Genomic DNA, 25,998 nt, shown 5'->3' on the forward strand with positions numbered 1-25,998 from the left:
CTACATAAAAGTATAGTTCCCCCGATCTTAAACACTCTTTTACAATACATTTTATTGATATCATTGAAAAAATTTTACAAAAATATTGATTTTCTGAAGGGCCGCTCTTCTATATAATTACCCGTTTAAATATATATATATATATATATACGAGCATATATATATATATATATATATATATATATAAACCATAGCGTTTAGTATTTTTATTCATTTATTATATCCAATTGTGTTTTATATTGCTTGTTTTTAAGACATCTGGTAGAACTTCTTCTTGTTGAAATAACCAAAATACGAGAAATGTTGGCCAATTTTACAAATTTTGAAATCAAATAACTTAAAACATAAATTTTCTGAAGGTGGAGTTTTCACTTTTAGAATGCGTGTGACCTCCCTTATCTCTATCTTTCTTACAACTCTTTTTTTTCAAAGTATGGGCCATTAGCATAAAACCTTCCATAATGTGTGCATATTTAGCAGACTAAATAATTTATATTAAAAATTACGGAAAATTATTTCTATTATTTCTTTCACTTACACACACAAAGCGTCTGTTCTTTCGGGTATTCGTGTTGTCAACGCAAGCAAAATCGAAATTTCGCAATTAATGAAATTGTTCGAACTCCACTAATTCTACCTTTGTTCGCGTATGTGAACTTTATTAAGCTGAACTCCAATGATTTTTTCTCTGTATGCCTATTTGAAAGCAAAATACACATGCATTCACTTAAAATTATTCAAATTTCAATCAAATTACACATTTTTTCACTCTAAATAATTGCACTTCTTGGTTTACGCACGATTTTTCGTTAATTATATTTTTTGCATTGCCTGGGGTTAATTAGTATTTTAATTGAACACAAACGTCACTATATTAGCTAATGGACGGCCTCAGCGGTAAAACAATCGAACTTGTTACTTTTTTGTGTCTTAAATTGCATTCCACTGCATTTCTCCCCTTTTTAATGACAACAATATAAACATATATATAAGACACACTCCCGCATATAATATAGCAAAACGCAACACACACCATCAACATCGAAACAGCAACTGTTTTCAAACTATATTCAGCTTTAATTAATTTTAATAAATCTCTCACTTTAAAATCTACTAATAGGTAATGTAAATTTTATTTTATTATTTTACTGAATTTCACGAATACTTGTTTTGAAGATAATTTCATCGTCTTTTAAACTTCGTCTCAATAAAAAGGCACACGACCAAAACATCTCAACCAGTCAAAGAACGATAGATAAATAGATGAGGGTGGGTATCTCAATTCCTTTCACATTCGTTTATCATGAGTTTGCCAGTTTCTCACCAATTTTTTCGTCTAAATTTACCACTAACAGAGCGACTCCACCAGTAAATTCTAGCACTAATTGCAGTATATCATTTAAGACTGATTTACACAGAGGCAATTTACTAAAGAATTGAATTGAGCTTCACCGACATAAGCACTCCCGTTTAATCTATTTAAAATCATATTTTCAGGGAAATCCAAAGTGAGTCACTTGCATTGAAGTGATCGTCGTTTAAACACTTTCATCCAACTTCTTTATTTCACCTTATTATTCTGTGATCCAAACACCCTGAAATTTTGCTATACACATGAGCAAGGCGAATTGAGTATAAAGGTGGCGCCATTAAAAAACAGTTACTTTATCTTTTGCGATTTTGACAAGTCTGACATCAGCTTCCTTCGCAATACAAAACAAACAAAAGTAGGAAAAATTACATGTTTGTGAAAATTTAGTGAATGGCTTGATAGTATTGGGATTTGTGAGATTTAAGATAATCAAACTAATCAAAACGAAGTGCCGTGAGTTGAATTGTAAAAGCACAAATTAAAATAAAGCCTACAAATTCAGTTTGTTTGCGTTTTTATACGGAAGACGTCGATGTAAGAAAGCCTTTGTGTGTGTGTATAATTTTTTGTATTTGGTTAATTCCATCGTCACCATCAACGGATTCTGCCAAAATCTGAAGCAGTCATATGGGCCTATGTGAAGGAGACTGTGGAAGAGGTGAAGTATGGATCATAGAAGCTGCTGAGGAGACGACATATATAATCGTGTGAAGAACCCTAGTAAAGACGGGAAAAGGCACGAGGGTTCCAATAGGGCTACTAAATAATTTCAAGTCACCAGTTATTCTGGATAAAGGAGCTGTGATTAGGAAATGGTGGCCTGCAGAAGCCATAGTAAATTGCAACGGACCACAAGAGATAAGCGAAGAATTCCAGGAGGCAAAACAAAAAACTTCCAACTTCATAAGGACTTGTATGAAGTAAGAAGGCTAGGGAGGACGAAAGCTAAGATACTGCTAGAAAAATACGGCTACATATCCAACGGTAATTGTAGAAGGCTTGGCAGAACTGCCATCGTTAAAACATCGAATAGACACAGGAGACGCAAAGTTAATTCGTTAAGTTCCCGCCAAGTTGATAGCGGAAAGTGCGAAAAAGGAAATCATATAATCCAAGTTATGTAGCAAGTGGAGTAATTGAGCCATCAATAAGTCCGTGGAGCTCACAGGTTGTGCTGGTTGAAAAAAAAGTATAGAAGCACCAGTTTTTGTGTGAATTACAGAAAGCTGAATGAAGTCACGAACAAGGATAGTTACCCATTGCTGTGGATAGATGACATTCTCGATCCTTTATTCGGCAAAATGGTTTCCAACGCTTGATTTAAAAAGTGGTTATTGTTAGGTGGAAATTGAGGGCTCCGATCGTGAGAAGACAGCATTCAGCATAGGAGATGGGTTGTGGCATATTCCTATAATGCCATTCGGATTATGCAGCGCACCAGCTCATTTTGGGCGTCTGATGGAGCACGTGATGAGGAGAAGTTACGTATCTTTGGCATAAGGGGATAATAGAAGGCGTCAACAAAGTCGAAGAGAAAATAAAGGCAGTAAATGATTGACTACCGTCAAGAAATATGCATGAAGTGCAAAGCTTTCTAGAGCTGTGTACGTGTAATAATCGTTTTGTTCCAGGATTCGAAAATGTTGTCCTGAGTCTCCAGAATCTCATCAAGAAGAATTACGCTTTTGTATGGACAAAGAGTAAGAGAAAGCGTTCCACCAGCTGAAAGAGCGTCTTTGTACTATGCCTATATTAGCCTACTTCAAACCTAGTCACTTAGTTGTGCACAAAAACCGTAGCAACGGTTTTAGCCTTCTGGTTTGGTAGACCGTAACCTGCTGGTCATGCGACTTATGGTTTAAACAAAAGGACTTTTTCGGATTCAATCGTAATCCCGCAGCGGTAATGCGCTAAAAACTTGTAAGAGGTTGCCAGAATATTTACCCATAAATATGATGCCATATAGATATACTAAACACGTTTTCCAGAGGAATCCCCTCAGGCGCGTTGCATAATACGAATGCCATCACAAAAAACTGCCCCAACGCTAGTCCTTTTACGTGACTTTATTCAGCTTTCTGTAATCCATACAAAATCTGGTGCTTTTATCTTCGTTTTTAACCAGAACAACCTGTAGCTTCACGGGCTTATTGATTGTTCAATAAATCCATTTTGCTGCATATCTTGGATTATCTGATTTGCTTCTTCGTGCTGTGCTAGTGGAACTCGACGTACAACTTGACGAGTTGGCTTTGCATCTCCTGTGTCTATTCAATGTTTTACAATGACACTTCTTCCAAACTTTACATGGATTACGTAGCCGTATTTCTCCAGCAATCTCTTAGAGCTCTTATGAAGTAGGGTCTTTTTCTCGAACCCTCGTGCCTTTTCTTACCTTTACTACTGAAGTTTGAGTTTCCACTGCGTTGATATTTACGTCGACATTTGCGACATTGCAGCCATATCATATTCATGTCATTTTCTGGTGATGGCCGCACATTCTCTGCCTTCTCTCAAAAGGCCTCAGCTTCTATCTGGAACAAATATTAATCTACATTGACGCCCGCAGCCTCCATTTCCTCGCGTAGACGTGCTTGCAACTCTGTGTGTTTTCAGAAGTTAACAAGCCCATTATCAATTTGAATTCATATAAAAAAAAATAAATAAATAATTGGCGCGTACATTTCTGTTAGGTGTTTGGCCGAACTCCTCCTCCTATTTGTAGTGTGCGTCTTGATGTTGTTCCACCAATGGAGGGATCTACAGTTTCAAGCCGACTCCGAACGGCAGATATTTTTATGAGGAGCTTTTTCATGGCAGAATAAACTCTGAGGTTTACCATTGCCTACCGAGGGGCGACCGCTATTAGAAAAATGTTTTCATTAATTTTGCTTTCACCGATATTCGAACCAACGACCTCTTTGTGAATTCCGAATGGTAATCACGCACCAACCCATTCGGCTACGGCGGCCGCCCGTGAATTCATACATCTCATTATTAATGTGTGCATTCGAAAAACATATTTACATCTTCTCGTTATAAGCTAGCATTCTCTCATTATAAAAAAAAGGTAAACAAGATTTCACTAAGAAATTCATTTAAGCGAGTTTAACTGTTTTTTATGTTTTCCATTTATGTTCGTCGACGTTCTATAGTATAGGTGCGGCATTATTTTTATTTAAGTTTAATCAAGGCAGCTCTGGAACACGAAACGAAATATGCGTCCAGTCATTACATGTAAATAGTGATATCTCTTTCCCACTTGCAATACATTTACGAATATTCGTTGACGAGTAGAAAATTTCATTGAACGCTCGACAGTGCTGGTGACGAAAAGTGGTCTTCGGTTTTGCATTGGAATCGTTTTAGAGAAAAATTTATTTATTTAAAATACTACATATTTGTAATTAAAAAGGGTATTTATTTTTAAGATGAATGAAGAATATGATGCAATTGTGCTTGGTACCGGTTTGAAGGAATGCATTTTAAGTGGAATGCTCTCGGTGTCAGGCAAAAAGGTCTTGCATATCGACCGCAATAAGTACTATGGAGGTGAATCCGCTTCGATTACACCGCTAGAAGAATTATTTCAACGCTATGACGTTGAAGCTCCTGGTGAAAAGTATGGGCGCGGTCGGGATTGGAATGTTGATCTCATACCCAAGTTCCTTATGGCAAATGGTCAACTGGTGAAATTGCTTATCCATACGGGTGTGACCCGCTATCTTGAATTTAAATCCATTGAAGGAAGTTATGTGTACAAGGGAGGGAAAATTGCCAAGGTCCCAGTTGATCAAAAAGAGGCCCTAGCCTCAGATTTAATGGGTGAGTGGAACCATTTATAAAGCAATGTAGAAAGTTTTAAACTTAAATAATTCAAATTAATTGTTTTATTCGTCATCGTATTCTTTTTTCCATTATGCACTGTCGTTGACAATTCGTCGTGACACGTATTGTCGGCGACCATTAAAATAACGATATATATATATATTTTTTTTGGAGTGGGGAGGGGCGAACTCTTTTAGTAGGATCGCTAGGTGAAACTAATTCTACCAGAGCGCAGCAAATGATGCAAAAGAAAATATGTCGGACCTAGTTATGACTTGCAAAAAAAGTGATATTAAGGTATAGCGATAGATAAAACGGCGATCACCCATAACATATTATTTAATGTTTATATTAATAAATATACATTTCCTCAATCACCGGCAGGTACATAAATTGCTTTAAAGATTAGAGATGACGATAAACCGATAAAATCTACAAAAATTTGGCATTAAGTAAATGAAAATGCATGCTTAATATCACATATTACCTACACAATGTAATCAGAGCTGCAAACTAAATATGTGTGGCATAAAGCATTGGTGCATATTCAAAAAAAATTGAGTTTTCATTGAGATGCTACTATGGGTGGATAAAAAATTGACTTTCTTGTAGGAAAATTTTAAAGTTATAATATCGTAATCTTATATTTTCTTTACATGTTGTAATTTTCCTTACCGTGCACAAAGTTATAACCTGGCTAACAAAAGCATCTACTTCGTTAGTCATGATTCATAAGTAAATTTTTTATCTTTGGCATTCGAGCTGAGAGCGAAGCACCAAAGCGAATTTATTCAAGGTAGTGGGACTAGAGCAGCGTATTTTGTGTTTTGATTGCAAAAGGGACCTGGTTCTTATTTGCTGCTTTGTTCAGTTATTAATATCCTTATGGGAATTTTGACATTCAGTACACTAAATTGAAAAAAAAAAAAACATATATGTGATTGCTTCAGTTGGTCTAGTGCCACCAAATTTGTAGATTTACCTAGCAAATAACATAAAGACAAGAATATGCAGTTCCCGTTTCGCTAACAAATTCTAGAAAAACAAATGTTCGAAAATTCTCCACCCTAACCCCAATTGGAACTCGTTAGAATCAGCTACGGTTCCAATTGCTTTTGAGTGATGCATTTTTCAGCCGTGTTTTGTAAGCGTAACGGGTTATCGTGTTAATATAGAAACCATATATAGCTAACATATTTTACGCCGACCTGTTCTCTTGGATATGTTTTGGGATATTTCAAATTGATAAGTAAAAAATAGATAAATAAAAAATTATAAAAGGAAAATGGCTGCTAATATCTCCATTAGAGCTCTTTACTAGTAAATATTAGACAGTAATTAAATTTCTGGGATTTTGTAGCATTCATTCTCTAAAAAAAAAAGAAAAAACCCCGAAACTTGTAAACCGTGCAATTAAAAGTTAAAAAATGGAAAATTGTTAATTATGTTATATATTCTGCTAAAAAGGCTATTATTTGATTTTCCCCTGCGTATATTTCCTGAGTCACCTTCTTTGTTTATTGTATACAAATATATATTCGTTTAAACGCATAACTGCTTTTAATCATTTTGATGTGGAAAAACGAAAATACTTAAATATAAGAAGTTTAAGTTAATATATGATAATTTCGCAATCCAATGATTTGATTCAATGAATTAACTTGATTTAAAAGCAATGATACTCGCTTAAACGCATTTAGGAAAAGTAAATAGTTTATTGATTTATTTTTTCATCAAATCAATTATTCTTTTCGGCATCAAATTTACTATGTTTTAAAGCATTACTGGACCAATATGAGCGAATTCAAGGCAAATTGATTCCTATGTGGTATTGTTAAAGCGAAGGTTTATAAGTGGCTACCTCCATTTAATGCAAGGAAAGACATGATTTTTTTTTACACTGACAGATTACGGTTCCTCTATATCGTAACATTGAATTTATTTTTAGTTGCCTCGTATCTAATCGTCTGATTAAACCTCTTTGACAATTTTTACCAAGACAACAGTTCAAAATTAGCTTAATTCATCAACTTAATTTCCGCGGTTGTTGTTGTTGTTGTTTTAACAGTAATGGTGGTGGTCGTCGTAACCGAATGGTTTGATGCGTGACTACCATTCGGAATTCGGAGAACGTAGGTTTGAGTCTCCGTGAAATACCAAAATGAAGAAACAGTTTTTTCTAATAGCGGTCGCCACTCTGTAGGCAATGGCAAACCACCGAGTATATTTCTGCCATGAAAAAGCTCTTCGAAAAAAATCTACCGTTCGGAGTCGGTTTAAAACGATAGGTCCCTCCATTTGTGGAACAACATAAGACGCACGCCACAAATAGGAAGAGGAGCTCTGCCACACAAATAGAAAGGGTGTAAGCGTATATAAAGGTATATATACAGTCCTGTGCAAAACAAACCGGACAGTCTGAAAACTCCATTTTTTGAAGTAGTATGGATTTTATCAAATATGTTTGAATGTGGTTATATTCCATTGTGTTTTTAATACAAAAGTATGAAATAAAATCAATAAATTTCATACGTGTTTTTAATATTTTCATACTTTATTTGTTTTAGCATAATCAATAACGAATGTTTTATTATTAGTTTATCCTTATTATATAATCTTACAGCTAATTAATTCAAAACAAAATTAATTATTTCATTATAAATGTTATAATTTGAAGTTTTAATACTTGGTCGCACCGCCTTTCGCCTTAATTACCGCTTTAATACGTCTCGGCATTGGTGTAACTAGGGTTTGCAACAATTCCTCTGAAATTTCGTTGTGCCAAGTGTCCATTATAATGTTATCCAGGTCAGTTTTGTTCTTCGGCTTTTTTTCAGCTGCCTGCTTCTTTACAATGGCCCAGAGGTTCTCAATTGGGTTTAGGTCGGGACTGTTACCGGGCCATTCCAATTGGACAATTCCGTTTTTTCCCATAAATTCATTTACCTGCAACAAATAAGGAATAAATCATTGGTTTTTTGATTCGACATTAAAACAACAAAACTCGGAAGATTTAACAAAAATCATAACTTACTTTGTGAGATCGGTTCCATGGCGCAGAATCATCCTGAAATATAACGTCCGTTCTTAGAGAATACTGCTCCTCAATGACAGGTATTAAATGCCTATTTAAAATTGAAATGTAAGCATCTCCGTTCACCCGACCATCAATAAGAGTCAGTGCTTTCGTTCCGTCATAGCTGAAGTAGCCCCATACCATTCTACCAACTGACTGTCTTACAGTAGGCAGTATGCATCCAGTTTTATATCCTTCGCCAGATCTGCGCCTCACATGGTGGATACCATCCGATCCAAAGAGGTTAAACTTGAATTCATCCGAAAAAATCACATTCTTCCATTGCTCGACAGTCCAGTTTTCATGAGTTTTGGCCCATCGGTATCGTTTTTGACGCATTTTTTCGTTCAAAAACGGCTTTTTTGCGGGATGTCTTCCTACAAAACCGACATTTATCAATCTCCTACGCACAGTAGATGAATCTATTTCGACGCCAGTTGCATCCAAGAACTCCTTCCTGATGTCTGCCGAAGATTTGAAACGGTCCTGGATACACATCCGCTTAATCATCCGGTCTTCAGCAGGCGACGTCTTTTTTCGTCGTCCAGATCCTTTCTTTCGCTCCGTTGAAGCCGTTTCTGCAAATTTCTTTAAAAAATCGGCAACAGATGATTTGCTGAAGCCTACTTTAGCAGCAATTTGACGGTACGGATAATTTTTGCTGTGATAGTGCAATAATTCGCCCCTTAACGACAGCTCCCATTTGCTTCGATCTTGGCATATTTTTGATATTAACACTTGCCACGTATCAACTATTTCACTTATTGGTTAAATTATGATACAAAATTAATTCAAAACTGTTCTATTTATACACAAATAAAGCTACTTATCGCCAAGAAGCTTTATACTCAAGCTATAGAAATTTAAATAGGGTAAATTAGCTGTGCGGTTTTTTTTGCACAGGACTGTATATATATTTATGTGTACATATATATATTTATATATACCTAAATATATAGTTGTTTTCGATTCACCAACCTCCTAGCGAGTAGTGAGTAAGACACAATATTTCTTTTGAATCCAAAGTTGCATACGATTTGGCGGTAGTGCATTACGTTCTTTTTGACTTGCTGTTGTATAATTCCATTGGTTCTCAAAGGATCCCGCCTGAAAGTACGCTAAATAAAATTTAAAGCAATATTCTTATTCTTAGAAATACTGCCCTAAGCGGGTAAAAACGAAGTCGCATGAACAACGTAAAACTGTTTAACTTTCACATACATTGAAAACACTTTAAATTAAGTAAAAGCCCATATGAGAATTACGAAACTCACTAGGGAGATTCTCTATGTCTTATATAATTTTAGAATGCAATAAATACTGTACTATAAAACGGCTACCCCGTTTGCAGAATTTTAACAACCTTAAAACAAACAATAAACAGCTAGCACAGAGCCGTATTTGTTCTCCAACACTGTGTTGCAGGGAAATATGCAACATTGTAAATATTTTCTTGCATGTGTTTTGTTGCTTCGTCATTGCACGTATTACAAGCTTTGCAATTCTTGCGAACAATTTTTATGATTTGAATAGCATAAATAAAGATTATATTTGGAACAAAAATATTATGTCTATCACGAGTGTCCTGTAAAGCCCTATTCTAAAATATGCAAGGGTATGAGAAAATTACTGTTGCTGCTTAGAAAACCATCTTCGCAGTCTGCAATGGCCTGTGAGAATGTCGTAAGCTTCTTAGTGATGTGTTGTCCCATAGCAAGGAAGGGCTCGGGTCTTATCAGTGGTGAGGCCGCAGCCTCTCTCGCCTATGCTTCTGCTATTTCGTTTCCAATTATACCCCCGTGGCTTGGGACCCAAATTAGCCAGATACGATTGTGCGTTCCTAGTAGATTCAGTTTATCTATACACTCAAGGACCAGTGACAACTTAATCTCACAGGATGATAGAGCCTTGAGTGCCGCCTGACTGTCGCTCAGAATGGCAATACATTCCTCTTCCTCTCACTTTTCCTCTCCCGAAGGCTTTCCTGGTAATATTCAACAGGGTATGCTTGGCTGATTGCTAAATAACTATATGGAGCGGTGTCAGCTCAAATATCATCGCAATCGCAGCTGTAAGTCGCTCAAGCGAAAGCTCCATATGTTATCGTTGGTCTTATTATCATGATGTACATCTATTATATCTCAGGATTCTTGGGCTACATCCCCAGGATTTTCCTGCTAGACGTTTGCAGATCATGATGGCTCGGCAGTAATCTGCGTAAGAAATCAAGAGAATTCCCGTTTTACGTTGCAGGAACGACCCGTATTTTTATCCGGCCAAGGATTGAACTCCAGGAGCATTTACATGGACTTATGCCGTTAAAAATGAAACTCCCTCTGGTGGTGTGAAATATAGAAGTTCAACAGTAAGGGGAAAAGGAGACCACCCTATGGGCACCCCTGTAGTTTTAAGCACACAGGAATAAATATGTATGCCCGTATTAAACTTTGTTTTGATAGAGATATCGTATTAAACATCTTTGGGATTCTCTTTGTTTGCCCAAAACAATTAAAGGGGATTGGCAAAGGTTTTTAAAAAATATTCCGTCTGTATATTTATTTGTACCTGGTCTTAGCTTAGGTTTTTTTTTAATAGTACTTCAATTATATTATAATATTTTAGAAGAACGATTTTATCGTAAATATTTCTCAAAGCTGATTTTTACAAATTTTCTTAAATATTACAATACAAGGTAACTTAACAATAAAAATAAAATATTACTCAAATATTAGGAAAAGAAAAACAGAATAAAAAATAATCAGCAGATAAAGGATGAATCAATTTTAAACTAATTATAGATTTGTGTCTTGTAGTTGAATTTGTTTAGTCCAGTCCTTACGGTGCGAAGTAATGGGGTGTAGACTCGAACCGTGTTGATGAAATATACTCTAGATGATGTTGGGTAATTAAATTCTGGAACAACAAAACTATTGTGTCCTCCGCGGCCTTACTGGTACAAATACTGGCATACTGGCGTAAACGTGGCAGAGACTGTTAGCTTTTGTAGGCTTTTGTTTGTGGTATTAACAAACAGGTTGATGGTGGGTGTGGTGTTTTCACGATCGAGGTAAAAAGAGATATAAGGCGATATGGCTCCCTTTCGTTGGCTTCTATAGTCACCCTTTTTTTTGTATACATGTGTTTAGAAATCCAGGAATTGTAAGAGTCCTTTGATTAAAGTCTCGATTTTTACCCAGAATTTTACAATAATATTAAAGTTTAATTCATTTTTTTAATTTTAATAATATTTTTTATTTTATATATTATAGGTATGTTTGAAAAACGTCGATTCCGCAACTTCTTAGTTTATGTGCAGGACTTCAAAGAAGACGATCCAAAGACTTGGAAAGACTTCGATCCAACAAAATCAAACATGCAAGCTCTATACGACAAATTTGGCTTGGATAAGAATACACAAGATTTTACTGGTCATGCGTTAGCACTTTTCCGAGATGACGAGTATTTGAATGAGCCGGCAGCGAATACCATTCGTCGTATTAAGCTTTACTCAGACTCTTTGGCACGGTATGGAAAGTCACCGTACTTGTACCCCATGTATGGTCTCGGAGAATTACCCCAAGGTTTCGCACGTTTATCAGCTATTTATGGCGGGACTTATATGCTAGATAAGCCCATTGACGAAATCCTTCTGGGTGAAGGTGGTAAAGTAGTGGGTGTACGCTCCGGAGATGAAGTCGCTAAATGCAAGCAGGTCTATTGTGACCCCAGCTACGTGCCTGATCGGGTAAAAATTACACAGTGTATATTTAGATCAGGGGCCTAGGGATGTTATCGCTTTTGTGCTGAGATCAACGAATATGGGCAATTATGCTATTTATGACATATTTATCTCATATTTAAAAAAAATCTAATAATTTGGTTTTTAGGCTCCCTGATTTAAACCTCACGAACCCCAGAAACATTTCTAATTATATATTGTCTTTATATAGGTACGCAAGAAGGGCAAAGTAATTCGTTGCATATGCATTTTGGACCACCCAGTTGCGAACACCAAGGACGCCTTGTCTACCCAAATAATCATTCCACAAAAACAAGTCTCACGTAAATCAGACATTTATGTATCTCTCGTCAGCTATACTCATCAGGTAGCAGCCAAGGGCTGGTTTGTTGGCATGGTGTCGACTACTGTCGAAACTGATCAACCAGAAAATGAGATAAAACCAGGTTTAGACTTACTTGAACCCATTGCACAAAAGTTCATTACAATCTCTGATTATTTGGAGCCAATCGACGATGGCATTGATTCGCAGATATTCATTTCCGAATCGTATGATGCTACTACGCACTTCGAGACAACATGTTTGGACGTTTTGGATATCTTTAAGAGAGGTACGGGCGAAGACTTCGATTTTTCAAAAATTAAACACGAGCTCGGCGATGAGGATCAGTAAGTGCGTTTCACCAACATTTTTACTAGAGACAGAATCTGTTGTCCTCGATGATATAGTCGCAGAAAAGTTATGTCCTGATGAAAGAAGATGAATCAAAATTGCGCATGATATAAAAATATAATCACATTACTATATTACTATAAATGCTTAAATCAGCCAAACTGTTACAGCGAAATATTAATAAAAGGTGAAAAAAATATGGAAGCTTGACACATATATTGCGCCTATTATAAAACATCTTTGCTAATTCATTATAAACCAAAAAATATCACAAGAGAAAATAATGCACATTCACCATATTTGTGTGAACGCAATAGCTCCTTTTAAATTTAGTTTCCAATAAGATTATTTTCATTCCATTATAGATAAAGTTTCATTTTAACGTATTATCAATATTTTCTTTTCTAAAACTGTAACCGCCGTATGTCAACGTGTTTCCATATTTTTTTTTTTTTTGCACAGAAACAAATATTTTATCATTTGAATATAACCATCCACATTGAATTTTGAATGCAATTAAAAAACAAACAAAAACAGGCGATTGTGAAGATTTGATCCACTAATATAATACGAGTATAATAAGCGCAGGGCACGAGTAACCGACATTCGAAAATCTTATGTTTTCACAAATGGAGTATTGAATTTGCAGTGGGTCTCAAGTAACAATAATAAACCAAACAAACTTTTCAACTGAAAATTTGTTGTAAGAATTGAGAATATATGTATATCACAATTTTGCTTGAAGTGCATCAGAGATTTCCAAAAATTATATAAATATATGATTATGGGAATCGCTGCAACATTATTAAATCATGTTTTACTTATGGAAGTTTGTGACATCAGATCGAACACATGTATGTATATGCAAACACGGTATTTAAAATAAAGGTTGGCATTTTAAAAATAAATGGATTTATTTAAAAAGTGTTAACGTGTTTTTCTTTCATAATACACAGGACACCCTGTGGCAAAATTTGATGACGAATAAAAGTTCGCTGGTATCACCATGCTCTTTCTGGTCATCTTCCTGAAACCATGTGTGTATACTGAAGGGAGGATGTTCTCTCATTATTGGTAAAAAATATTCTTTTAGCATTAGCTGCTTAGAGACACCGTACACAGAAATTGCTTGCTCTTGACGGCTTTCAAACAAGTATGGTTCAATTATTCCACTGCCTGACGATACACACCAAACTGTCACTTTGGGACTGTGAATCGATCGTTGGTGTATTAATAGTGGCTTCTGTCCTTTAGGTGACTAATAACGGCAATTTTGTTTACTTTAAATGAAAATAGGCTTCATCAGTCTAAAAGCTAGTGTTTACCATAAGAAATCGTTACAATATTGTCTCGCAGAAATTTTTACGCAAATTGTAATCGTTAGGCTTAAGCACTTGCACGATGTGAATTTTGAAGGGGTGAAATCTAAAATCCTTCCTCAATATTTTGCAATAGTTTTTGGAAGTCCTAGGGTAGTCGCACTATGCAAACGGACGGACACGGATTATCGTGCAAACTTTTTGCGAGGAATTCAATATTATCATTTGTTGTTGTTGTAACAGTTTAGTAAGCTGGCAGAGCGAAGTAGTTACCGTCTTGGTCTAATTCAACTAACGGTAAACCCAAGAAACTTGGAGAGCAAGGGCTACCGCAACAGTAACATGAACAAACTCTACGAAAAGTATCATAGTTGCATTCGAGTCTTTGGCCTTGAAATATGTACGCTCTGATTGCGAACGCACTGCGACATCGTGACTAAATAACGGCTAACAGCGGTTAGGCAGAATCTTTAACACATTGACTGCCATGTCGGCCATATATGTGTGACACTGTACTATGCGGTTTACGCCACGTCGGACACATATGTCCGACACGAATATTATTCTCTCTCGCCATGTCACACAGCAACGATTGACGATAAATATGATTTTATTGCAATAATAAAATATATGGCTTCCCATGAAATTCCGGTTATAGTGGCTCAAAAGAAAATTTTCTTTTCGACATTCCGTAACACAAATATTATCAACCAATATAACGCGATCTAGTCTTCTTGTTTACTGAGCATGTAATAAGCTTTGACTTGTTTCTGTTTGCAAAAATAACGGATTCAAACATCAAAATACATTGTCGTCATATAACGTTGTTTGGTGTTTGTTTGCAAAAACAACATACTCCCAATTGTTTTGTTTTTGCAAAACGAATGAGAGCTTGTATGACGACGATGTATTTTGATGTTTAGCCCATGTTTTTGTCGTGCATATATGTCCGCCATGGCCCTGAGTTAAAAAAAGTCGGTAGGCGCCACGTCGAACATATGTGTGTGACATACTAATTAGTTAAAAACTGCCTGTTTCTAAGCAGAAAATATTACCAGCACTACCCTAAATTCCAATTTTGACGTCTCTGATGAGATTTAAAAAAAAAATGCTGTGGCCCCAGAGCATCTTATTTGCTGAAAGTGCCTTGGCAGTCAATGTGTTAAAGTCAAAAGCTAATTCTTCCACCGGAGCAATCAGTTCCGCTGTAATTGTATAAAGCAGACCCAAAGACTGTCACACGGCCAGCAGGCATTTGATGCCTCAACGGCTGAAACAACTAGTATTGTGAATAGTAAAAGGAGCAATAGATTTTAAGGTTGAAGTGTTTACCTATATTTTCATATATTCGAAATAGGAAATCTAATAAAACACGATTGAAATATAATATTGTTATATAAATATAAATATATTTGATATTTTGATGTCGGAATTTCTTTTTAAACAAATCATTTTACATATCAAGTAATGTTCCTCTCGCTTTCTTTATCGGAGGAACTTCATCTGTCTTGCGGGCTGACGCCATGTCCGTAAGTTTACCACCTTTGCGCTGTAGTTGTTTCTCGATAATTTTTGCATTATTGGCATAACTATCTGCGATTTCACGCTATGTAAAAAAAAAATAAATTATTTCAAAACTTTTCCAAATTTGTATTTGAAATATATTTACTTACTGCTTCGATTTCATCTTCTTCCTCATCAATGGTTGAGACGGTCACCGAACTAAATTTTCCCATGTGCTTTGTATGCCGCGTTACCATAATTTTTTCGCTTGCACCAAAACCCACCCCTTCAATGCATGAATCTGCGGTCGTAACTTCTTCCGATTCTAACGCATTATCCATCTTCTTGCGAACTAACGACCCTCGAATGATGAATGTGACATCGGAATCAGCTTCATGCCGGTAGTACAAAGGCAGGTTACAATATTTACACTATAGAAATATGAAAAAACATAAATAAATAATAGTACTTAAATCTGCTTTGTACGCGATTTCCAATCTTGGCATAACTCAGAAGACCATAATTTTGAAAAAAAAAAAAACATTTCTCCGGCTAAAAAGTCGCAGTCACCAGAACAATTGCTCCGAATACTATTGGTATGCGCCGGAAATCCGGAATCAAAGGTAAATATAATTGGCAATTCAACTATCGATTGTGTAAATACTTTTTGAATGCCACAAGTCAATAATTCGAGCCGCTCATTTGAGCAGTCACGAAAATATTGGGGGACAGCCCAGCGCCGGCATATTTTTGTATTGTAAACCATTCCATGTTATGTAGGGAATACAGTTTCAAACCAAGTAAACTGTAAGGTTGTTCTTTCCAGTTCACTAGACCCTGCCAGTGCGATGTAGTCACCGGACACCATCGTCTAACTCATCTAACGCTAGGACCAGGAAACATGGTGTTTCGACAGAGTCCAGAGGGAGAGGCGTATAAGGTGATTGGATTTAAGAAAGCAAGAGTATAGGTTGTTACTGTCTTGTGTGCCTTCACATGCCGGACAGATATTGAGTACGTTGGGGTCGATTCTTGATAGATAGGAGTTTAACGTGCTACAATATCCATACCGTAATTGAGCCAAAGTTGCGTGGCAGCTGAATCTCTTCGTCTGCATTCGGTGGTGGTTGGAACCCGATAACGACATTTGGGGGTCGAGAGTTTAGGAAGATGGTGAGAGTCTCCCGATGAATGTTGTTTAATGTGTGTCTATATACAGAATTGCAGACGAGACCTCGTTGGTGTAGTCGAAGAGATGCCTCCTGACTCGCCTGGGAGTTGGTTGAGACGCCACCAAATATCTGCACGTACCACTCTAGCAGGAATTGCTTGTTGGACATTTTACTGTGCTCCTTGACCAGGAGTATAGAAGCGCTTTAGTAAAGTAGTAGCAGGGGAGACATCATGAGGCATCCCGTTGATATCCTGATAGCAGAATTTTGACATAAATAATAAAAAAGCTTTTAAACAAAGTGGCGATCCTTTAACACCATGCTCCCGTGTAACAAAATTGGCCATAAAGGAAAGCCAACCCTTCTTTTCTACCGAAACAAGCGACTTTTCTACTAATACTTATCCCTTAATTAAAGGTTTTGGTTAAAAATATAATTACATTGAGGCGATATTGCCGTTCGTAACCTTTGTCACGTTTTATGTAAAGGCCTTGACCTTCCTGGAAAGCAAGTTTATGTGCATGTTTCTTGCCGTCAATTACACGCGCTCCATCCGTTGGCCGAAGTGGCAAGATATCAATTGTACAATCTAGAAATATGTAATATAATCGATTGGCAACTTTAAGAAAATTAGATTTACCGAGTATTAGAGTCAATTTCCCACAAAGGCAATAATAGATATTTAATGGCTTTTCTTCGTTGTATTCTTCCTGATCCTTGGAATCAGAACAAACAATACTGCGAGATACCACCTTAGGCATTTTTGGAACTTTCCTACGATTATTAAATTAACAGCACTTTAAAACCCTTTTTTTTTTGTTCTACAATCTTTCAGAAAAGTTCGACTTATTTGGCAAGCTTGTGAGCTGAAACACCAACACAAATTATGATTTTTTTTTCTAGGTCAAACTTTTATTTGTAAATCTTTAGGAAAGTTAGTGATGGTCATAGTAACCGACTGAAACAAGTCGGTAATCTCCACTATTTCACTATTCAGACATATCGATAGTTCTCGATGTTTTCTCTCCTAGACGTATTGCCAGTTATGAATGATAATGCTTAATAATACGTTCACATAATTACCAATAAACCCACAAAATTAATCTACTCGTTCACATATTGCAGATTACCTACAAAATTGACAATCAGCTGTCAATACTGCTTTGAGAGGTTTTTCTTCATAGAAATTATTTTGGTGGAATATTTCGGTGTTTTTGGTTTCTTTAATTATTATTAACGTAAGCTAATTCAGAAGGAGAAGGAATAGCTAATTTAATTGCGCAATTGGCTGCTAATAATAAACAGTAAAAATTATGGCAGCAATGAGCATGGGATATTCTATATTATATTTTGTAATAAGTAATAAGAGGACAAAACGTTTATAGACACACACTTTTTTCTGTAAAATGAATCCCTATTTAATAATATTTAACAAAAACAAACAACAAACAAACCTGCTTTCTTTGCCGGCATCCATTTCCTTTAATTTTTCTTTTGATGTTTCTCCCTACATTCGCAATAATAATTATCGATAACACAGAAAACACAGGGTTGTATGTCAATAAGTATCGTTATTATCTAGGATTATTTTATAATCTTAGATTTTGGGAGACAAATTTTGTATGGGAAATCGCGCTTTTTAATTTCGGATTTTGAGTTAAGCGCGAAAGAGTAGATTGTCTACTTATATGTGAACGTATTATTAGGAACAACCTTTATAGCTCCAAATTATTCCGGAAATAATAGTTTGGTAATTATTTGCCTTCAAAGTGCCCTCGAGAACTTCACTATTGTTTGGCACATTATAATATATATTTTTCTAAACTTCAATTAAATTCATAAAATATACATTCACACGCGTATTTTTACTTATTCTTTAAATTGTATTCGAAATATTTCAATGAAGATTAAACGCAAATGCGTTTACCCATGTCATCACTTTCTAATTTTAAACGCGAATAAGAATTAATTGGAATTGACAGCAGTTAGTGTTGCCGGATCCCTGCAAATGAAAATAAAAATATGAACAAAAAATAAGTATTTCATTTCAGTGTTTATCCCCGGTTTATTGTGTCTCCTTACTATAAACGCGCATATCCCGTTCTAAATTTAGGTTCAATGGTTTTAACGAGGAAAGGAGTTCCATGCAAAAATACTGTGGATGGCATAGTTGGAGTTGGATTAATGAGGGCTAGTTTCTTGAAGCGCGGCCAAAGGCTGCCCACGTAAAAAAAAGTGCGTGTAGCGTAGTACACATAACAGAAACTTTCAAGGCAGGCAAAGAAAGAGGGAGAGATCCGAGAGAGAATGAGAGAGAGAGAAAGAATATATATCTAAATAAATTCAAAACATTTGCAGAGAATACAAATAGACAAAATTAACAAAAAACGGAGAAGGGTCGACCGGTGCAGGTAAACGCTGGACACAAACCGTGGCAACAACGCGCACTACTCCGAGCGTTTATCACCGGCACAAGCGCAGCGATTCCAGGACCGCAGCAACGACACAAATTACCGCAAGGCAATATCAATAAATCCGACGCCGGAATGGATAACACTTTATAGTACGCACAAGCACTAGTCAGGAAACGGAAATAAGCGCCAAAAAGTAGGCACAACAAAAAAACGCCAAAAGAAATGGGAGCAAAAAACGCCCCAAACAGTAGGCAACAAAACTTATATATCCTACAAGTTTGCACCAACAAACAAGCGCCAAAAAGGAGGCAGTGTTATTTCTCACAAAAAATTAGCAACCACAAGGAAAAACTCAGAAAAAATAGCCTAAAGTGTATCTAAGATATACATAAGGTATTGCTCTCTCTCTCCTTTTCCTCTACGTTATATCTTTTTTCTCTCTCGCGGAGCGAAAATGCCCAAAACGTTGCATGGCCTTGAAATTTTACTCTCCATTATTGCTCGTCCATCGACGCTTAAGAAGTTTCACAAAATTCCAAGCAAAAATTGTACAAATTTACTAGAACCCTTCTAGTCGACGCTGCTGTAAAATTCAATTTTATATGTTTATATTTTCGAAAATGTTTCTCAATTTTAAACTAAAGCCAAAAATACTGCAGATTTACAAACTGAACGTGTCTGCATGCGAACTTCGTTCTTATTTTAGCTATCTGGCAACACGAACTTTTCGCAAAATTACACATCTTTAACAATAAATTACTTAAACACTACTTTGCCTCTCCGAGAAGGAGCCATCACACTTCCTAGGTGACCCGAGCTTTGCAGTTGGGTCCCTTTTCAGGATCCTAGCCTTCTACTGACTCCTCAATCTTCCCTATCTTCCAATTATGTGTTGACAGGTCACCGTTGTATGATCTAAAGATCCAGCTTGGCTGGGATCTATACTCGAGCTCTTGTTCTGCTTGGAATTTCTTCCTCGCTGACTGTTTTGCAGACTTCAGCAATAGCTTCCTCAATCCACCTCCATTTCTCCTTGGGGATAGTTCCTTCCTCCTTCGCTCTGTCAACGATGGCCAGAACCTCACCGCCACCCTTAACTACTTCGCTAAACAACGGGCACTTATGACCACCTACCTGTTTTTTCGTTTTTTGGCGACCCCTTCTCCCGTGTGCTTAGCCGATCTTTGTCTTTTTGGAGCAGTATCCGTCGGTTTTTCCAAGCTGAGTACCGCCCCCTTTCAACAGACCTGTCCTGTTCCTCTATTAATGGATTCGTTGGTAGATCTCTTAACTTAGAGTATACCCTCATGGGCGCTTTCTTTTCATAACAGGCCTGCTTTGAAGGACGGACGTGCCTAGGAAGTCCCTCTTTGCCTCATCCCTCCGCGGGTAAACCTTAAAGCAGGTGCCATCTCCTGCCCTTTGACTAGTGTTGGGGTGGAATGGGATCTGTTTGCCCTAGGCGGAGTTAACCCCACAACACCCACCGTAAAAGAATTTTTAAATGGAGATTCAGGTTGAACTTCGGCACGGGTCGTATTGCACCTTGTTCCAACCTAAAGCTTTTTCAAGAGGTTTGCTCCTCCGATTGGCAGAATTTGGTCATCGTTCAAAAATGGAATGGAATGCACTCGCTCAATACTGGAATGTACGTAAACGGGCTCACTACCACCCTTTGATAAGGTCTGCTTATTGATTCGACTAAGCACCGCACCACTACAATGTGCGTACCTTCGCGGAGTATTGAGATTCTTAGTGCAAGAAATATTTAGCATTTAGTTGCATTCAGGTAAAGAATTTTGTATGGATAAAAATACAATTAGAGTTGCATTAAGATCAATGCTGTATGGTTATGATACCGGACATTCGTTCGGCGAACACGAAAAGTGTTTGCTTGAAGTACTAAACAACGTTAAGAGTGCAGTAAATACAGACGCTTTTTATTTTTTGTCCCACTACCGCAAAGCTAATAATAATGAAATAAAATTAATTCTGTTGCTATTTTTCAGAGAAAAAATTTCAAAAATTAAAAAAAAAAGTTTTTTAAGTATACATATTTTTTGTGTTCGGCGAACTTCTGCTATCGACTCTTGGTTCTCCTGGACTCTTCCATTTGGACGATTAGATTTTGGTTTCGATGCCATAAAATCGCAGAACAAGCAAAACATTTGTCTTATTTATGCTCTCACAAACAAACTAAACATGCTATATTGCTAAAACCGTGAACATATCTTCGAGACGCGTGTACCAACATAAAAAAATAATAATAATCGAAAGTCGAATGTACGTAGCCCGCGAAATTTGAAAATTTACCTCATTTTGTTAACATACCTCGTATATAGTATATATATTTATAACAGAAATACGGGCTCTACTGAATGGTAGACATACGCAAACCATTCGGCTACAGCGACCACCAAGAGCATATATTGCTAACCATATATGCTGCTTTATAAATATATATGTTTATATATATATGTATAAATGCATATATTTTTTATGTATATAAATTTAATTTTTGAAGCTTTTATGAAGATATTTTTATTTCAAATAATGAATACATATATAATTTTAAAAAATTTAAAAGACCTTTTTAGGCTGAGTAATTTTACAATAAGCGTTTTTAGAATACAAATGTGGATATGATATTTACAGTTGTTTTTATTTTTATAAATTTATAGTTTGATTATGCATTTAGATTTGTTGTATGTAGGTTGTATATTCATGTTTTACGTTCTCTTATTCAAAACTCGAATTCTCTTAGGTTAGTTTATTCAATATCCACAGCTACTTATTTCCTCCATGCGGCTTTTTTGTATTAAACAATGATCTCATTTGTCAGTACTTTACATACATATCTATATAAATAAATTAATGAATGTTTTTATACTTAATATTAAAACGGTGAGTTTTTAATTTTTCAATCTTCTAGTTGGAAGCAAGTATATTGAAAGTAACTGTTCTATATAACTTATAGAACAGGAAAATACCAACAATTTTTTAAATCACATAGCCCTTTGGAATGATTACAATCGATTGTTTTGACAACCATCTTTCGAAAAAATGTTTGAATTAATTTTTAATTCGTAAATTATTAGGTGCGCTTAGACATTTGGTAAACAAACTGCTTCGACACATTAGTAATTTTGTTTTGGTATCATATACTTTTGGTTTTGTGAAAATGCCTGATTTTGGGCCGAATAATCGTCATTCGCGGGAAGTGTTGATTTTCCTCTTTCATTCGAAAAAAACGGCGGCTGAAGCGCATCGAGAGCTACAAAAAGTTTATGGAGATGCTGCTTTAAGTGAAACAACGTGCCGAGATTGGTTCCATCGCTTCAAAGACGGTGATTTTAATGTTGACGACCGTCTGCGTGAAGGAAGGTCAAAAACCTTCGAAGACGCTGAATTGGAGGCATTGTTCAATGAGGATCCATGTCAAACGCAAGAAGAGCCGCAACTGCTCCAGCGGCAAAAAAAGGAAGGATTTTCTTCATCGCATCGTTACGGGTGATGAAAAATGGATTAATTACAGCAATTCAAAGAAAAGAAAGTCATGGGGACTGCCCAGTCATGCTTCTACGTGTTCGTCTCGGCCGAATATTCACGTTGCGAAGGTTATGCTATCTATTTGGTGGGACCAAGTGGGTGTTATTTATTATGAACTGTTAAAACCAAGCGAAACCATCACTGGGGATCGGTATCGACTTCAATTAATGTGATTGAGCCGAGCACTGCGCGAGAAGCGGCCGCAATACGCGGAGAGGTATGAAAAAGTGATTCTACAGCATGACAACGCTCGGCCTCACGTTGCCAAACCCGTTAAAACTTACCTGGAAACACTGAAATGGGAAACCCCACCCGCCATATTTTCCAGATATTGCGCCGTCCGATTATCACCTGTTCCGATCGATGTCACATGGTCTAGCTGACCAGCAGTTCCATTCATATGAAGACATCAAAAAATGGCTTGATCCGTGGATAGCCTCAAAAGATAAACAGTTTTACCGCGACGGTATACGAGATCTACCAGAAAGATGGGAAAAATTAGTAGCCAGCGATGGGCAATACTTTCAATGATTCACTTGTAACCATCTTCAGTCAGTAAAGTTGTATTTTCATCCCGAGAGCTTAGTTGCGCACCTAATATAATTATTTAATTATCTCACAAGAAGGCAATAGTTTTCATATTCAACAGTTTTTAATAAAAACAGAGAGAAATTTCTAAATGAAAAACTTTCTTTGAACAATTTAGAACTTTCTCACCATTATGCTTTAGCAAAAATTTATGAAATTCTTAGTATATAAGTAGAACGAGTATATGTATAAATGCACTAAATACCTATTTTATAAAAAAAAGGTGGATAATAAGTACTCAGGGAATGTGTATGCATGTGTTACATATTTGTAAGGAAACACAAACAGATAAACATAAAATAAAAAAAAACGGGGAGTTCAAAAAGATGACACAGTTATTAACGTTGAGAGAGAGATGATTATCTGTTTACTGTTGCAGAACAGTAGCAAATATTTATTTAAAAACATTTTTTTTTAATTTGTTGACACTCGTCGACTATAATAATTCTGCAAATTACGTTACTTTTGGCAAATCGACACATTAGCAAACAATGTAAAATACAGGGTGGTCCTATAGTGTTTGGCTTTTGAGTTATGGATTTTTTGACAGTGACAGCTAAAATAAACTCTTTAATTCATTTTATGTTATGTAGGTATATATATATTTTTTATGCTTTTATTTCTATATAGAAACAAACTTGGAATATTTTCAAAACATACGAAAATTGATTAATCAACCGAAACGGTGGAGTTAATTGGCTGCCTAGAAGCTGGAATTTGGCTCCATTATATAATTTTTTATATTTTATTAATATCTAAAAATGGACGTTGAAAACTATTTTTGTGCATATTATTTATAGCTGGATTTAATTATACTCCAAACGCTGGTTGGATCCCCACGTAGCTTTAGTAATTTCCGGTTTTTTAATTTAACATTTCAATCCATATTTTATTTCCAACAGAGCTTATCAAAACCGTCAATAAATAACGTCATTAAATTTTAGGAGTGTATAACTGAGAAATTCACTCCCAGTGAAGGCAATTCGAACGTTTCTATACAAATCGATGTTAAAAATTAGTATTATACTCGCATTTGAGGTGTCCACAGTTCGTTAAAAATGTTCACGTCAAGATTTTGTCTCCAAAATAACTGTGACGTGTTTGTATGTTATCCCATACAAAATTGTATTATCACGCTGTGAACTTTTTGCAACACTCGCAAGTTTGCTTTCAACGTGATAATTTTGTAACATCATGGTAGAGTTGCATTGTGGCAATACCAATTAGAATATGTCTTTTATTTTTTTGGAGACGTTTTCAGAATAATAATTTTATGTGAGCACAATGCCTGATGAGAACCAACATAACAGCTAAAGAGGGAAATAATTTAATATAATTGCTAATTAACTTAAAAAGTTGCAATTTTTCGAACTGATACATTCTCTCCCTTTGAACCGAATCCGAGGAGAACAATCTATACTCCCGTGGAATTTGTTGAACACTCATTTTGTTTGAAAAGACTTTGCCATCCTTGGTGAGAGGTAAGATGTAGTTGAAGTCAAAGTTGAAGTCATGAAAGATCACGCATAAACGAAACCATGTATTTGTAACTGGTTTTGAGAAAAAAATACCACCAAAGCGATTCGTCAGCTGTTTTCGTTTACATTTTGCGATTAGTTCATTATAAAAAACGGTTTATGTTCGATTGTGTTTCGAATAAAAGAAAAAATGTGAGTGAAAGTTATTATAGAATGAAGTGTGGATGTGGAAATAAGTTTTGTGAAATGATTTTTTTATTTTATGTCGCAAAATCGGCACCACTTGCTCATGCTGGACTTTAACATAAACCAAACAAAGGTAATTTAAAGATGACACTATTTGACCCTATTTTTCACTTCCAGTTATCGCAAGAAGAGCTAATCTCAGACAACACGTTTTTCAATATACATACATATATAATGAATGCAAAAATTTAAAAAAATACGCTCTTGGACTGTTTACTTTTCTGTTTGAATTTTTGTGAAAAAATACGTGGAATGCCATTTATTTATGAATAAAATTAAAAATGCTTAAGTCAAGTTGCACAATTGTTGTTGTTTCATAACAATTGCCGATAAGTGTTATTTCGTAACGTTTGTAATTAACGTCGCCTGACAACTAAAATGTAGGAGAAATATTTTTTTCATTGCAGCTGTTCTGTGTGTAAGAAGAAGGCCCGACAAAAAGATACATATATATAAAAAATGTTAATAAAGTATTGTTTTAATAATAAAAAACATGCTATCACTTTTAAAGTGAGTATTTTTTCTAATTTTCACACAGAAATTGCTTAGGTATTGAAATATTAAACTTTTCTGATCGTTGTCATGGAACTTAATTCATAACAATTATACATACTACCGATGACGGAGCAGTCGAACTTACTCTCACAATTTTGCTTCGGATGGACAAACTGGCCTACTGTAACATCTTTGACATATCTGTTATTTGTACCAATTTTCTTTTAGAATATCTTTTAATGACATCTGTTAACTGAATGTTAAATATCTCACGGAAATCGCGCCCCACAATAGCTGGTACAATCATACATCTATCTGTCTGCTATAATATTCAGTTCAATTTAATGGTTTTAATTCAAAAATTCTATTCAACAAATTATTTTATTTACTTCAATATTGGATCCGATAAACATTTTGTACTTAGTAACTGTCAAGTGAGCATGAAACACCAAAATGACAGAAAATATATTATATATTTTTTTTTTTTTCGAATAGCTGCCCTCGACAGGTAATGGCAAGCTTCCGAGTGTATTTCTGTCATGAAAA

The 25,998-nt window shown here is 35.8% G+C and overlaps 3 protein-coding genes across 6 annotated transcripts in view; 1 reads left to right on the forward strand and 2 right to left on the reverse strand.

Moving 5' to 3' along the window:
• LOC129248254 (phospholipid-transporting ATPase VB) overlaps nt 1-1,233 on the reverse strand; it is a 62,688-nt gene extending 61,455 nt beyond the window's left edge. For 3 of the 4 annotated variants that reach the window (XM_054887736.1, XM_054887733.1, XM_054887735.1), the window contains exon 1: nt 539-1,233. The gene's annotated coding sequence lies outside the window, so the exon portion shown is untranslated. The remainder of the gene's footprint in view (nt 1-538) is intronic. The other variant, XM_054887734.1, reaches the window with a different exon arrangement.
• Nucleotides 1,234-4,670: 3,437 nt separating this feature from the next.
• Nucleotides 4,671-13,613, forward strand: LOC129248256 (rab GDP dissociation inhibitor alpha). Its single transcript, XM_054887737.1, has 3 exons — nt 4,671-5,197; nt 11,546-12,021; nt 12,227-13,613. The coding sequence occupies exons 1-3, from the start codon at nt 4,804-4,806 to the stop codon at nt 12,686-12,688; spliced, it is 1,332 nt and encodes a 443-aa protein (XP_054743712.1). The 5' UTR covers nt 4,671-4,803; the 3' UTR covers nt 12,689-13,613.
• A 1,776-nt stretch (nt 13,614-15,389) lies between these two features.
• Nucleotides 15,390-17,654, reverse strand: LOC129248257 (STING ER exit protein). Its single transcript, XM_054887738.1, has 4 exons — nt 17,323-17,654; nt 17,123-17,271; nt 15,681-15,941; nt 15,390-15,613 (listed from the first exon to the last, which is right to left on the reverse strand). Exons 1-4 carry the CDS (start codon nt 17,441-17,443, stop codon nt 15,461-15,463), a joined length of 684 nt encoding a protein of 227 aa, XP_054743713.1. The 5' UTR covers nt 17,444-17,654; the 3' UTR covers nt 15,390-15,460.
• Between the last annotated feature and the right edge of the window lie 8,344 nt (nt 17,655-25,998).

Source organism: Anastrepha obliqua, chromosome 5, assembly GCF_027943255.1.
Source record: "Anastrepha obliqua isolate idAnaObli1 chromosome 5, idAnaObli1_1.0, whole genome shotgun sequence".
NCBI classification, from domain to species: Eukaryota; Metazoa; Arthropoda; class Insecta; order Diptera; family Tephritidae; genus Anastrepha; species Anastrepha obliqua.

Bases quoted from the DNA above. Each gene is read 5' to 3' on its own strand.
- LOC129248256 (XM_054887737.1), top strand. From the start codon at position 4,804: ATGAATGAAGAATATGATGCAATTGTGCTTGGTACCGGTTTGAAGGAA. The intron at 5,198-11,545 runs GTGAGTGGAACC...TATATATTATAG, and splicing joins CCTAGCCTCAGATTTAATGG to GTATGTTTGAAAAACGTCGA. The intron at 12,022-12,226 runs GTAAAAATTACA...GTCTTTATATAG, and splicing joins CCAGCTACGTGCCTGATCGG to GTACGCAAGAAGGGCAAAGT.
- LOC129248257 (XM_054887738.1), bottom strand. From the start codon at position 17,443: ATGCCTAAGGTGGTATCTCGCAGTATTGTTTGTTCTGATTCCAAGGAT. The intron at 17,272-17,322 runs GTAAATCTAATT...ACATATTTCTAG, and splicing joins GAAATTGACTCTAATACTCG to ATTGTACAATTGATATCTTG. The intron at 15,942-17,122 runs GTAATTATATTT...ATATTTCTATAG, and splicing joins AACGGCAATATCGCCTCAAT to TGTAAATATTGTAACCTGCC.